Genomic DNA, 13,569 nt, shown 5'->3' with positions numbered 1-13,569 from the left:
AGCGGTAGGCGAGGAGGCAATGGCTTCGTAGGTCGTAGGAACGGAACTTCAGGTCGATGAAGAACAGAGGGCCACACCACCGCACCGCAACGCAGGAAAAACTGTAGCGGCGACAGCGGTATGGCGTCGCCAGCGGTGGGTATGTGGGTGAAGGGCGATCCCAGGAACGAAGCGAAGGTTTAACAGACCGCACTAGAAGCCATGTGGAAGACGGCTCGAAGCATCACGGAAGCACCGCTGACGACACGCCCCCCGTCATCGGCAGACGGCACAATGGGAACTTGAAGCTTTTGCAGACCAAGGCAGTATCGTTCCTTCCTCTCATGAAAGACGTTGTCGGAGGCAGCATAGCACCCTGACGTTGGATATGCCTAGGCGCTGCTCCCCCCATGGCCCATGGACTCGGGCACGAATTAGCTTGAGACAGACCGCGCCGATCTCCACGAGCACCCCGGGCGTCGCCGCATCGGGGCTTTTCTTGGCAGTGTATCTCGAAACGAGTGCTTAGGTGGACATCACTCGATCCAGATTCGACACGCCCGCCAACGTCGCGTGTCTGCCACCGCCTAGCCACGAACCAAACGATACCGTGGTACCGTCTGCAGTTGCTGACTGGCGCTGTGGCTGCCGACGAGCTCAACTTTGTCAGGTGTTTCGGCCGCTGTCCAGCATGTTCGAGCGTTGACGAGGCTGCCAGGTAGTACGCGTCTCCATTGCTGCAAGCAAACACATGACCTCTTTTCTTTGCTATTGACGTGCTTCTCTTTCTTCTGTCTACAACTGACGGTGGCCGCTCGAAGGTCCTGACACAGATTTCACGTGGGCGGGGCCAGCACGAGCTGACATGCGCCTTGCAGACCGCAAAGTGGCAAGTGGCGTTTTCGACTCTCAAGATTCGGCAGCTAGCAAAGGCCACACTGTCCTTTCACAGCTCTCCGCTACTCAGCCAACGCCTCTAATAGCCTCTGACGACCACGACCATGTCCGGTTGGCGTCCTCCGGGCCCTCCGGGCAACCACCGACCTGCATTCCCAGGAAACAACCGAACCCCCTCTGAAGGCGGACCCAGCGGCGTACAGCGCTCCTCTCCCATCCAATTCAAAGAGACCGAAGCCCTCTTCAACACCTACGAACATCTCTCAGGACTTTCACGCAGCGATGACGCTCTGCTCTTACTCCGCAAAATCGCCTCCGTGGTCAAACCCATCATGCGCAAGCGAGGGTGGAAAGTCTCAGTCTTAGCCGAGTTCCTGCCTCCAGAACCCAACTTACTGGGACTCAACATCAACAAAGGTTACAAGATCTGTGTTCGTCTACGCTACCACAATAACCCAGATCTCTTCCTGCCGTTTGAAGAATGCGTCGATACCATGTTGCACGAACTTTCTCACAACGTCTGGGGGCCCCATGATTCGAACTTTCACAAATTGTGGGATGAGCTTCGTGACGAGCATGAAGTTCTGGTGCGAAAGGGCTACACTGGAGAAGGGTTCCTCGGCTCTGGCAATCGTCTCGGAGGGGCGTACGCCGGTCGTCCTCAATTACCGGCACACGAACTGCGCCGCCTGGCACGCGCTTCAGCTGAGAAGCGCAAAAAGCAAGGTACACTTAGCAATGGGTCTGGTCAGCGATTGGGCGGCACACCGATACACCGCGGTCAAGACGTACGATCAGTCATTGTCGACCAGATCACGAAGCGAAATAATGCGATGAGTGAAGTTAGTTGCGCTTCTGGACGGCAAGATGCTGGCAAGCTGTCTCAGGAGAGCAGCGACATGACATTCAAAACGAAAGCGGAGGAGGACGACGCCAATAATCGTGCGATCGCACAAGCACTCTTCGAACTGATGGAACAGGAAGAAGAGCAGAAGTTGTTCTCAGAAGGTGGGTTGAAGTGGAGTAAGGAAGCTGGACTCTACAGTGCGAACGAAGCTGGCAGTTCTTCGTCCGCTGCCACAAGCAGTCACCCTAGTGAGGAGGACCAGCTGAAGTGGGCTCTTGCAGAGAGCACGGGAGTATCTCCTGCTCAAACTACAGCTCTAACGCAGTGGACCTGCGAAATATGCACCTGCATCAACCCTCTTCAATTCCTGGCCTGCGATGCATGCGGCGTTGAGCGACCCCAGTCCACTCTCGTCAAAGAGAAGTCGAAATCTCGTAAATCGTCCGGTTCGAGCCCGGGTGTCACACGAAAGCCGGTGCGATCATCACGAGATCTTAACGTAAAGCCATTACCGACGAAGACGGCAGCTGAGCGCTTTCCCACCAAGCAGCCAAACCCGAATGCCAGTATCGGGTGGCAGTGCAGCCGTTGCGGCACATTCATGGAGCACCAGTGGTGGACGTGCTCGGCCTGCGGACTGCTGAAAGATAGCTCTTGATAGCCCGATTCGAGAGGTGGCGCAAAGCGACAGTGCCGATCGTTTTTTGCGCGAGCCCTGTACAGGGGATGCAGTTGCTTTTCGGCGATTTGGACGAGCGAAGATACCCATGCAATGACATTGATAGCTGCCGAACGTCTTCAATCGGCTGCTGCTGCTCCAGAATCGTCGCTATTGCCAGAAACCTTGTGTGCTCCAGGTCCAGCAGTGCCATTTGCCACTCGCGCTGCATGGGCAAGCTTCTTCTGCTGCCTCTTGCTCAGCGGCTTTTCCATCCCGTCTCCAGTCGGCGTTTCCCCATCCGCCTTCCTCTTCAGCCCATGCTGCTCATTCTGCTGTTGTGCACCGTCTTTCTTCGCACCTTGCTTCTGCTTCTGACTCTGTTTCTGAGCCTGCTTTTCCCTGATACCCACCTCCACCTCCTTCGGCTTCTCCCCACCATACACAATATCCACTGCCCCTCTGTATCCCGTCCTCTTCAGCTTTCCACTCACAACAACAGTCCTGGCCTCTTTGCTCACGGCCTCGTATCCTCTTTCCTGACCCAGTCCCCAGACCGCAGCCAGATTTACTACGTCCCAAGGCCCTCTGCATCCCACTGCCCCAGTCCTAGCCTCCACCCCAGAGCTCACAATTAAGCCTCTTCCTCGTGTTGCACGAATTAATTGTGTCGCATTACTGATCATATTCCTCCTCCCTTGAGCATCACCCAATAACCCTCCCGAATAGCAAATCTCGATTTTCTTCCCAGACTGTATTGCGACAGATAGCATTTTATGCTTAAAGTGTGTTCCGAAACGTTGCGTGAGGTCAATACTGATGATGTCGCAGTCCATGCTACTGCATGCTAAACTCAGGGTCTTTTCATCGACGGGTCGGAGTGCTAGCAAATCATAGTTGGATGCGAGAGCTGTGAGGCGGGCATTGGGGTGACCAGATTCGGAGAGGACAAGAGTCAGACGTCGCAGGATGGTGAGTTTGGCGGGTAGTGATTTGTGAGTTTGTTGGAGTTGAGATTGCGTGGGGATCGGATTGGTGAGGTCTGTGGGTAGTTTGCCAGAGATGGTGTGGTTAAGCGCAACAACGTTGTAGCCGAGTTCGTGGAGAAACGCGAGAGTGCGTGGGAGATTCGGATCGGAGGGCGTCCATTGGACGTTAAGGTCGTAGAACATGTTGAAAGTTAGCGGTTGGTGAGCTGGGCGAGCTCATTGCTGTGAGGTCAGCTTGTCGGTGATGCATGTGAAAGACTCAAGAATTGTCGGAAGCTCTGATGCAGATCTGCGGAGCTAGGTGCAGCAGGGTGAACCCGCTCGGCAACAAGTACCGATTGGTTGACTGCTGGCACATTTTCCGTCGGACTTCATAGCTGAACCACTGCATTATTCTATCGAAGTGAACGATTCCATGCTTCACATATGAATTACTACAGGACAGTTACCACACAATGTACAACAAAAATTCTTGGATTTAAAGGGGATTGTTCTGGACCACCGTCAAATGCTATGCGTCATGGTGCATTTGTGCACTCCCGCGCATCACCCCCTCGATCCTAAACCATAGGCTTTTGTTGTTAGCTTCATCAGAGCCGAAGAAAATCTGAGGGCGAGCGAAGCAGTCTCGGAGTCACGCAGAAACACAGCAAACTGAGCCCCTTGACCGACTCACGAGGCCTATCTCACGAGGCCGTGGCATGAGCCAAGCACGTGCCACGTCCATGAGAATAGGACGCCATATGGCATTATTCGATTTCGCTGTGCCAACTTAATTGTGATGTTCAGCGCCTTGATCTTCCCTGGGAAGCTACTGGACTCAGCTCTACCTCCCGAGTCAGGCGCGTGCCTTCGCTCGTTACTACCTAGGCAGTGGTCAGGCGTTGGTGCCTTACGAGCGATCTTCAACGCAACTGCCTCAGAAGTATGGAGGCACAGCAACAGCGGGTTCACTTGAAAGGTATCTGGTAGATTGAGCTTGCTCCCTGACTCATTTTATTCCCAGCTTCGCACGTCAATGACAGAGCACAGTATCTTCTGCAATCATCACTAACTTCCAACACCAACCCACTTCACGTTCAACGTCGACCCTTCCATCCCCAAAATGCCGATGACCAAAGCCTTCCTCGACGACTTTCCACGAGAGATTCGGGACGAGATCTACAACGTACCCATCAAAAAAGGCCAATCTCCTGACGCACTCTACCACGACACCTGCATCGTCATGGCCTTTGCCATCATGTCTTGGGCACAGCAGCTCTCAGGAAGCACAACTGAAAACTTCGCCGATGAAGCGGTTTATGGCTCTGCGCATAAACGATGATGCGGTAGGAGCTCGACACTTTGCATTTTGCTCGAAGCAAGACCGGGCCCTCCGGTAGCAGTAGCCAATGTAGCTCATGATGGAGCAGTCCTCATTTTCTCCATCACATCTTCTTTCGGTGCCGTATCACAAATCTCGCCACATTTTTTGCATTTTCTCGCTTTTTCATCGCCCTTGAAAGCATTCACTGCATCCTTGATTTGTGATCCCAGGTCTGTACAATGAAAACTCGCCTCGTGGACCTGGCTCCCACAGCCCTGGCAGTACCACCGCAATTTGTCTACACTCCCTTCTGGCCGCGGCTGCTCAATGACAACGCCCACAGTATCTGCAAATCGAACAGGATTGTGCGGAGTGTTTCCGGGCAATAAGAACATCTCCCCTTCATTGATGTATATGTCCTTGAATGTGTCTTTCCCGTCAATCTTTTGAATTGTTTTCAGGAGCATGCGGCCTTTGTACTGGTAGAAGAATTCGGGAGTGGTGTTGATGTGGTAGTCTGTGCGAGCGTTGGGGCCACCGACGACCATGACAGTCAGTGGGTCATTGTACACGCAGAAATTGTTTATCGGTGGCTTGAGGAGATGTGAATTCTCGTTGAGCCACTTCGGGAGGTTGAGAGGTGGGAGAAGCGCACTCGGCGTGGCCGTCGCCGTGGCATAGTGGCGGCTTGGGAGGCGTTGATGTGCGATGCTCGCTCGTGCTATCGTCGGAATGGCATGTCGTATGGGAGCTGGTGCTGCTGCAATGAACGGCCGTCTAAAGGCTTGCATTCTGATGTGCCAAAATTCTCGGGTTAGATGGGGTCAACGGTTTCTGGAGAATGGAAATTGAATACTAGCCCTTTCTGCATAGGCCGTATCTTCGTGGATTGAGTCTTGTTGTCATCGTGCAATTGTTCATCTTGTCGATGTCATCGCTGACATGGGCTCGGGAGCAATCTCCGGTATCGCCGAGGCGGGATTGCCCGAGGAGACTTCCTCTTCGATCTCGACTCCTTTTCGCCATCCTGCTGCTCACATCCACATCTCGTCTGCATCGACAGTGGCCACACTTGCTGTGCGAGACCTGGACAACCACGCATGCGCACCATGTAAGCAAAACATCGACTTGCCCGGCTCGATTCTTTCAAAACAGCCAAGACATAGCCTCCCCAAGGAACAGTACAAGACCATAAATTGGTGCCAACAGCATCGGCAAGAATAGAGGTGGATCACTGGATCACCTGCGGAGAACTATGAATAGACTGCAGAGATCCCAGTGGAAGGAAAGACTGGCGATATCAAATCGCTTGTAGCCTGAGGCACTGCGCCGCACTCATGCACACACGAAACCAGCTGTTGGCGCGTAGCTATCTGGCCCGCCTATGGCTTGGCATTTACTGCACGTCTTGCACGTCTTGCACGCTCCGCGAGCCTTGCCGATACAGTCTATGAGTTGGTGACAGTGATCATCATTGGACACTACGCATGCTAGGCCGACAGATCTGGCAACCTCTTGTCCGTTCTCGTGCATGAGGCACAGCGGCGGCTACGCAGCTGGGAGGATCTGGATTGTTCTGGACGAAAGAGTGTTCCTCGGAAGATTCCCTTGCCGTGTCTGATCTTATATTTGGCATCTCTCACCGCGGCTGCAATGCAGGCGAGCTCGGACCAGTGCTCGAAGCTATCACTCAAAGCAGCAAGCACCCACCCCTAGACGGCATTTTGTTTCGAATAACGAGCGTGGGCCTGCGAATGGTTGGTTCAGTGACTGTTCTGGACGTTGAAAACAGAAGTCCCCAATGTCCCGCGTCTGAGGTCGCCTCCGGCAGCCCGGAGCGCTAGACTGTAGGTCTAAAGATAGGCTTAGAAGCTGGCTGACTGGACGGAATAGTGCCCATCTTGGCCTCTAATCACAGAATTGCTGCCTTGCTGATGTTCCAGTGTCCTGCTACAGATGTTATAAGTACTTGAGAAGGAACTGTGTGTCAAATTCCATACAGCACTGTCTCCCTAATCTTTGCGCTGGACCGCAAACTTCTTGCCAACCATCACATCCCTGAGCTTGGCTGCCGTATTCGAAGCATCGCACTATGTCTGCCATCGCAAACCTCGATAGTGGACTCCCGTTCCACGCCTCAGCAGAGCAAAATGAGCTTATGAGTGCTATCGACAAACTGCGCCCACTGTCAATGCAACACGAACTTGATCTTCCACAACTGATCGTATGTGGCAAGCAATCTTCGGGCAAGAGTTCGGTTCTGGAAGCCATTCCCATGTGCCATTTCCCACTGGCAAAGAGACCACCACTCGGTTCGCGACAGAGCTGGTCCTCAGGAACGCTCCAGGCGAGAGTATCTCCGCCTCCATTATACCTGCTGCGGGGACTCCCATAGCTGACCTCGAAACACTTCGCGAATTTGATCCCCACGTTCAAAGACTATCGGATTTCTCTCGAGTCCTGGAGGAAGCGAGTGAGCATCTTGAGAAGCTCGCAGGCTCTGGTAGACTCTCATCTCATCGGCTTCGGATTGAGCTCTCTGGTCCGCAACAGCCGCACCTTACCCTGATCGACATGCCAGGCTTGATCGCAAATGCAACCCCGGGCATCGAACAATCTGATATGCAAGCTTCGAGAAAAGTCATGAATGAGTACATGAGGCAGCCGAAAAGTATCATCCTAGCAGTAATGCCCGCAAGTGAAGACGTGAATGACCATGAAGTGTTCCAGCTTGCGGCTGATGCGGATCCAGATCGTGTACGGACTCTGGGCATTCTCACCAAGCCTGATCGCATCGAAGACGAGAATCTCGCTCTGCGCATACGAGTGATTCAGAACGAAACTCTTCCTCTGGCGCTTGGTTGGCATGTCTTGCGTAATCTTGGCCCAGGAGCCGAGAGAAGATCCGCAGATGATCGCGACCGAGAGGAAGCTGCCTTTTTCACAGATCCAAGGTCAGGGTGGTCCACTGTACCTTTGACCAAGAAGGGCGTTGCCACTTTGCGCGCGCGACTTCGGAATATACTCTTCCGAAGCATCGTGGAGACTGTACCCACTCTGGCTAGCGAAATCGAACTCAAGACTCAGGACCTTGAACAGCATCTTGCGATGCTTGGCCCACCTCGCATCGACCGCAACGAACAGCTGGCCTACCTTGACAACATAGCTCGAGAGATGTCAACTTTGATAGACCAAGCATGCAAGGGGACCTACGACGAGCAATTCTTCACATCAGCGTTGACAAATGGCGGCAACAATGCTAAACTGCTGAGGACTAGAATCCGCGACCTTTACGATGACTTCTATCAGAACATGATCAATCGTGGTCAGCTCTACCATATCGTGGACGGAGAAGATCGGACGTGTTCCTTACACAACCGAACAGTCCACTGTGACCAGATTGTCCTCGGGCGAACGAGCTTGCCCGTATGTATCAGCTACCAGAACATGGCTAAGGCTGTATTACAATATATTGGCCAGTTTAGAGCACGGGAACTCGACGGCGAACCCCCAGCGGTTGCGATTGGGCAAGTCTTCAAGTTAATGGCAGCACCTTGGCATCAACTCGGGGATGCATTAGCACTCCGTTGCATAGATGCAGCTCGATACTTCTTCTGCTCCGCGTTGAATGCATGTGCTCCTTCGCACACAGCGAACGCTATATACGAAGAAATGGTCTCAACTCGCTTCGAAGCTTGCCGAGAACAGGTTCGCTTCAAGGTCAAAGAGCTTATAACACCATATCAGTCGCCATTTCCAATCACCAAGAACCCGCTGTACCGTTCGAATCTGCGAAGCTGTGATCTGAGAGCCATCGACGAGACCGCGCGCATAGAGGGTCCGCTACAGAATATAGAGGATGCAGCCAATCTTGCTCGACGTCCAGAGCACAACGTGTTGAATGCTGCTGCTGTGTACTACGAAGTAAGAGTTCGCCCTGACATTATGACACATGCTTACACATACGCAGATCGCCGTTCACACATTCATCGACAATGTTATGACTTTGGCCGTCGAGAATTGCGTCATGACTCCGCTGAAGGATATGTTCAATATCCAGCAGGCGCTACAGCTCGACGAGGCGTCCTTCGCTGCCATCACCGCTGAACCGGATGAAGTGGTGGCTAGTCGGAATCGCGCCGCGGAAGACTTGCTAGTGCTCAGGGAAGTACTTGAAGTATGCAACAGACATATATTCTATGCAGGTATGGTCATTTCTGGAAATATCGCTACGCATTCACGCCCGACTAACGTCCCTAGACACCAGTCCTGTAGAAGTTGTTCCTAACGGGGACCCTGTGCAAGCGAACACCCTTCATTGTGCAAATGCTCCCGTTGCAAGCTCACCCCAGCTTCCAGCGAGCAGTGAAGGCCTCCTCGTTATTTCCAGACAAGATGCTTCAATCCGAACGCCACCAAAAACGCCAGAGAGTGGCGCACGGGAGCGCAGTACAGTCCTGGGAACCCCTACCCCCATTGACGAGAGTTCTGTTGCCGTTCGCCATTTTTTCAGCCCAGGCTCTGATACGAGCAGCACGCCTCAAATTGACCGAGGCGAGCGGCCGAGCCTGACGAACAATGGCATCAGAACAGCTCGGCGCCGTCAACCACAACACCGGGGCATCTTTGCAAATAACAACATATAGGGTTGTCCGCAACATCGGCGAGATTCTGATTCCGGGTAAAGGCTCGAGAGCAGCGGGAATTCTATCCCGCTGATGATGCGCTTACCAGGTTCAGCCAGCAGAACATCCGACGTGCCTCGCCTTCTCTGTATCCTGCCGAAGTTGCCTCATATGTAGCATCGCCAGTTTTAGAAGAATCTGGACTCATGTACGAAAGTCGGTGTCATACTGCAATCGCAGCGCGAGGTTGTTCTGAGAAGGCCAGAACCTGTGCTGCTACCTTCTATTGCCAACAAGAAGCCAAACCCTCGACCAAGAACAGACACATCGCCATCGCGATGCCACTAATGCCGCATGTCTTAAATCAACAATGATCATGAAGTTCGGACAAGCCCAGAGCTATATGTGCATGGACTTCACGTCTCTGGGCCTGCATTTATGGAAGCGATGGTGATCAATGCTTGGCTCTCCAAAGTTTGGAGACTAGATTGCTCCATCCGCGCCAAACAGAGCTGCAATTAATGCGGGGGAACTACGACGTCACGCTCGATGCTGTAGATGGGGCAACGCACCACAAAAGCACTATGGAAGATCTTTAACTCTTCTTACGTTCTTATAATCTGCTATCATCCCTATTGTGAACGATCAACCCAGAAGCATTGGTCTGGTTATTGTCGATTCACATCAAATTGTCACAGTCCCACGTTTGAGAACATTACGTTGACGAGACACGCTTCTGAGAGAGTTCTTCACTCAGGTGCTTCAAAGCCACTCTCGTGCAATTAAAAACCGGGTGAGCGACATGGCCGACTCCTCTGACATTCAACCTTTCAAGGTCAACATTCCCAAGGAGGAAGTCGACCGTCTGAAGCGCAAATTGAAAGACACTCGACTTCCGCCAAAAGAAATAGTGCCTAACGCTGGCACCAAGTATGGTCCTACTTATGAATGGTGCAAGAATCTTTACGATGCCTGGGTAAACGACTTCGACTGGTATCCCATCCAAGATCAAATCAACTCTGCACCACACTACATCGCCAAGATTGAAGATGTCAAGATTCACTTCGTTCACGCTCGTTCGAAACGCGAAGATGCTATCCCGTTGATCATGGTCCACGGCTGGCCGGGCAGTTTCTACGAATTTAACCAATGCTGGGGACCGCTTTCAAATCCCGAAGATCCCAATGAGCAAGCATTCCATGTGGTCGTGCCCTCGATGCCAGGTTACTGCTTCTCCGACTGGCCACCAAAGGCAGGATGGACTCTGCAAGACAACGCTCGAATCTTCGACGCTCTGATGAAGAAGCTCGGATACTCTCAATACATGATCCAAACCGGGGACTGGGGTCACTGGGTCGGGCGAGAACTTGGGTCAAAGTACACAGATTCATGCAAGTTGGTGCATTTCAATTTTGCGCCATCTCCACTTCCCGAAGGCGTCGAATACACGAAACGTGAGCAAGATGTCAAAGACCGAGTCGACGATTGGCTGGAAAACCACATGGGCTATGCTGTTTGCATGCGAACACGACCACACACTATTGGCTTCGGCTTCAATGATAACCCGATGGGCATTTTGACTTGGGTCGGCGAGAAGTATAACGAGGCCGCGGATCCTGAGAAGCAGAAGCGCAGATACTGGACACAGTGTATCCTTGCGACTGCCAGCTTGTACTATTTCACGGACTGCATCATGCCTAGTATGCTCTGCTACTACGAGAACGTTCGACATGAGAACTTTGCGAACTTTGCGATGGAAGAGCATAATCGCATTACTGTGCCATTTGGATATACTTCTTTCTACTGGGATACTGAGCCCAGCTCAAAGCGAGCTGTTGAGAGGACAGGAAATTTGGTGTTCTACAAAGGTGAGCTGGTTCAAATGAGAGCCCTCTCAATTCAAATCATGTACGTCGATGAAGTACAGGCTAACCTGCACGACAGAACGTAATGACGGCGGTCACTATGCGGCTCTCGAAGATCCACAAGGTATTATGGAGGATGTACGTGCCCTTGCTGCTCAAGAATGGAAGGGAACGCAAAGCAAGTGAGTGTGAAGGTCATGTATAACAGTTAACTACAAAGCATGAAACACAGAATATATGCAGTTTCTCGCATGAGCAAAATTGAGATGAGATCGAAGAACAAGTCCTCACATTTTTCAATTTCGGTCTAAACACTCCGAAGTTGTAATACTGGTGTATTGTATCTTCCTACGACGTCCCTGAACATCCAAGAAACGCATTCCCTCCCGCACCCGTATGCGTAATCGCACCAGCGTATCGTCCAGCCTCATTGAACACAACACGATCCGGTCCAGGAGAACCTACATTCGAATCGCCAATTAGCCGCTTCCTTCCTAAATCACCCAGACACGCCAAAGCTGTGGTACTCACCACCAGTATACACATTCCCACTCTGCATGATCGGAAAAATCTGATAAGGCGGTGCAACAGGGAAATTGAACCCTTCACGGTTATTGAACCGATGTGGATAGCGGTTTGTCCCGACTTGTTGGCCGTTGTTGAAGTTATTCAGGCCTTGACGGTAAGCTGCAGAAACGCGAGATTGACTGTAAGAGTAGCCGCCGCAAGTTGTAGCTGATTGGCGGGTTTCGAGGTCGTGGTGGACTGGAAGTTCAATGTAGGCTGATGAAGCTGTGTCGTTGAGGGATGCTACTGCATCTTCGGATTCGAGGACAGGGGATGAGGGGGCGATGGGAGAGGAGAAAGAGGAGGTTGCGAAGAGGAGGGCGGTGGTGAGGAGGGAGAATTTCATTGTGATGAATGGTCTGGGAGTTTGAGGTGGGGTTTGAGATGCTCTTGCTGGCGAGGTATGTAATGAAGGGCGTTGCGTCCGATGACTTTATACTGACCTCCTTCCTGTGCGTTTGATAGTCGTCGTCGTCTTGGTATAGTTCCATAGCCAAGCTCTACAGCGGAGAAAAAGGCGAGCTGCGACTGTCGCTACATCTGCATGCCAATAGTCCTGCAGCAACATGTGCTTCACTGCAGCCAATCCAGTATCTGCTTTGCGCAAATGCCGTTCGGTCAGTCAGATTTTGCTGCAGGAACAAGATGGATCTGCAAATGGAGGTGTTCGGTCAGTAGGTCGTAAATGGAAGGTCAAGACCCGGGGGCTCAGACAGCCAAAGAGAACTCTATACACTGTCACGTGTTACGGCGTAGTGTCCTGGGCAAGTGCGCGACACAAAATGGTCAAGAGGCTTGGAAGTCTTAGGCATTGGAAATTGTTGCTATTGCTTTAAGTGATCGACACCATGCCAAGATTGGAACCCCATGTGCTGCTGTGCTCACCGAGAAAGCCCACTTAGAGGCTGATGTGTGCTGCAGAGTGCCTGCAACGCCGTTCCCGTCCCATGCCTTGTTGCTTTGTGCAGAATTTGTGCAGTCCCTTGAAAGGCTTTCGGTCTCAGTTGTAATCGCAATGCTTCACATTGTCAAGCAGAATGACACTCGAAGGAGCCATCGTGCTCGCACCAGCCAAAGTAATAGTCACATTCTTCATCTTCTTGAACTTGTCGAATTGCTTGAAGCTCATATCGGCATTCAAAATTGCACCCAGACCCAATGGTCCGGTGCCACTAATAGGCACATAAGTAAAGGTCTCTTCAGAGACAGGCTGATCCAAATAATTGAACCCCGTGGCACTGAAGTCGCATCGGTTTGCAGAGGCGACGAGTGTTTGAGCAGTATTGATTTTGCAACCAAAATAAAACTCCAAGAGGTCGAAGTACTTTCCTTCTGGAGCGGAAAGAGTGCCCGAGGGAAAGAGTGCGATAGGCGTCTTGTCTCCAGCATTGGTCAGGAAGTCCATGATCTGTGTCGTGAGGCTCCTGGTAAGACCGAGCCCAGCAGCGTTCTTCGGTGATTTGGCAGCCACACCTGGCAGACCCACGGAACCCTGTGGGGCTATTAGATCGGGCAGAGCATTAAACAAAATTGATCGATTGCACAGACGAACCGAAGCTGCAAATCTGTTGTACTGCAAACCATTGTACAAACCAATTTCGTTTTGGGCCAAAGGCACTGAACCAGCCGGCAGGTCGTCGAACTGGGTTTCAGGTCAGGACTGTGTGTAGTCGATGATGCCGATCATTTTACCTTATCGATCTTTGTTGTGCACTGACCAGAGGTGAGCTGCACTGGAGATGCCAAAACGCCTGTCACAAGGCCAAGAGAAAATAGTTGAGTCTTCATCTTGTAGTTGGAATGTGTGGATACCGCAAACAAGCTGGGAGTATGTGA

General features: G+C 52.0%; 8 protein-coding genes across 8 annotated transcripts; 4 read left to right on the top strand and 4 right to left on the bottom strand.

Moving 5' to 3' along the window:
• Positions 1-980: 980 nt before the first annotated feature.
• On the top strand, positions 981-2,381 carry CKM354_000712000 (uncharacterized protein; the record flags this gene model as incomplete). The annotated part of the gene is made up of 1 exon (XM_044802460.1): positions 981-2,381. One exon carries the CDS (start codon positions 981-983, stop codon positions 2,379-2,381), a length of 1,401 nt encoding a protein of 466 aa, XP_044658395.1.
• Positions 2,382-2,521: 140 nt separating this feature from the next.
• CKM354_000711900 (uncharacterized protein) lies at positions 2,522-3,553 on the bottom strand (the record flags this gene model as incomplete). Its single annotated transcript, XM_044802459.1, has 1 exon — positions 2,522-3,553. The coding sequence occupies one exon, from the start codon at positions 3,551-3,553 to the stop codon at positions 2,522-2,524; it is 1,032 nt and encodes a 343-aa protein (XP_044658394.1).
• Positions 3,554-4,475: 922 nt separating this feature from the next.
• CKM354_000711800 (uncharacterized protein) lies at positions 4,476-4,694 on the top strand (the record flags this gene model as incomplete). Its single annotated transcript, XM_044802458.1, has 1 exon — positions 4,476-4,694. The coding sequence occupies one exon, from the start codon at positions 4,476-4,478 to the stop codon at positions 4,692-4,694; it is 219 nt and encodes a 72-aa protein (XP_044658393.1).
• Positions 4,695-4,768: 74 nt separating this feature from the next.
• Positions 4,769-5,467, bottom strand: CKM354_000711700 (uncharacterized protein; the record flags this gene model as incomplete). The annotated part of the gene is made up of 1 exon (XM_044802457.1): positions 4,769-5,467. One exon carries the CDS (start codon positions 5,465-5,467, stop codon positions 4,769-4,771), a length of 699 nt encoding a protein of 232 aa, XP_044658392.1.
• Positions 5,468-6,768: 1,301 nt separating this feature from the next.
• CKM354_000711600 (uncharacterized protein) lies at positions 6,769-9,322 on the top strand (the record flags this gene model as incomplete). The annotated part of the gene is made up of 4 exons (XM_044802456.1): positions 6,769-6,863; positions 7,013-8,600; positions 8,647-8,881; positions 8,937-9,322. 4 exons carry the CDS (start codon positions 6,769-6,771, stop codon positions 9,320-9,322), a joined length of 2,304 nt encoding a protein of 767 aa, XP_044658391.1.
• Positions 9,323-10,103: 781 nt separating this feature from the next.
• Positions 10,104-11,352, top strand: CKM354_000711500 (uncharacterized protein; the record flags this gene model as incomplete). The annotated part of the gene is made up of 2 exons (XM_044802455.1): positions 10,104-11,169; positions 11,246-11,352. The coding sequence occupies 2 exons, from the start codon at positions 10,104-10,106 to the stop codon at positions 11,350-11,352; spliced, it is 1,173 nt and encodes a 390-aa protein (XP_044658390.1).
• Positions 11,353-11,514: 162 nt separating this feature from the next.
• CKM354_000711400 (uncharacterized protein) lies at positions 11,515-12,079 on the bottom strand (the record flags this gene model as incomplete). Its single annotated transcript, XM_044802454.1, has 2 exons — positions 11,515-11,627; positions 11,698-12,079. 2 exons carry the CDS (start codon positions 12,077-12,079, stop codon positions 11,515-11,517), a joined length of 495 nt encoding a protein of 164 aa, XP_044658389.1.
• A 654-nt stretch (positions 12,080-12,733) lies between these two features.
• Positions 12,734-13,521, bottom strand: CKM354_000711300 (uncharacterized protein; the record flags this gene model as incomplete). The annotated part of the gene is made up of 3 exons (XM_044802453.1): positions 12,734-13,225; positions 13,286-13,375; positions 13,426-13,521. 3 exons carry the CDS (start codon positions 13,519-13,521, stop codon positions 12,734-12,736), a joined length of 678 nt encoding a protein of 225 aa, XP_044658388.1.
• Between the last annotated feature and the right edge of the window lie 48 nt (positions 13,522-13,569).

Source organism: Cercospora kikuchii (assembly GCF_019650295.1).
Source record: "Cercospora kikuchii DNA, contig_00004, whole genome shotgun sequence".
NCBI classification, from domain to species: Eukaryota; Fungi; Ascomycota; class Dothideomycetes; order Mycosphaerellales; family Mycosphaerellaceae; genus Cercospora; species Cercospora kikuchii.
This window is presented reverse-complemented; position numbering and strand designations above follow the sequence as displayed.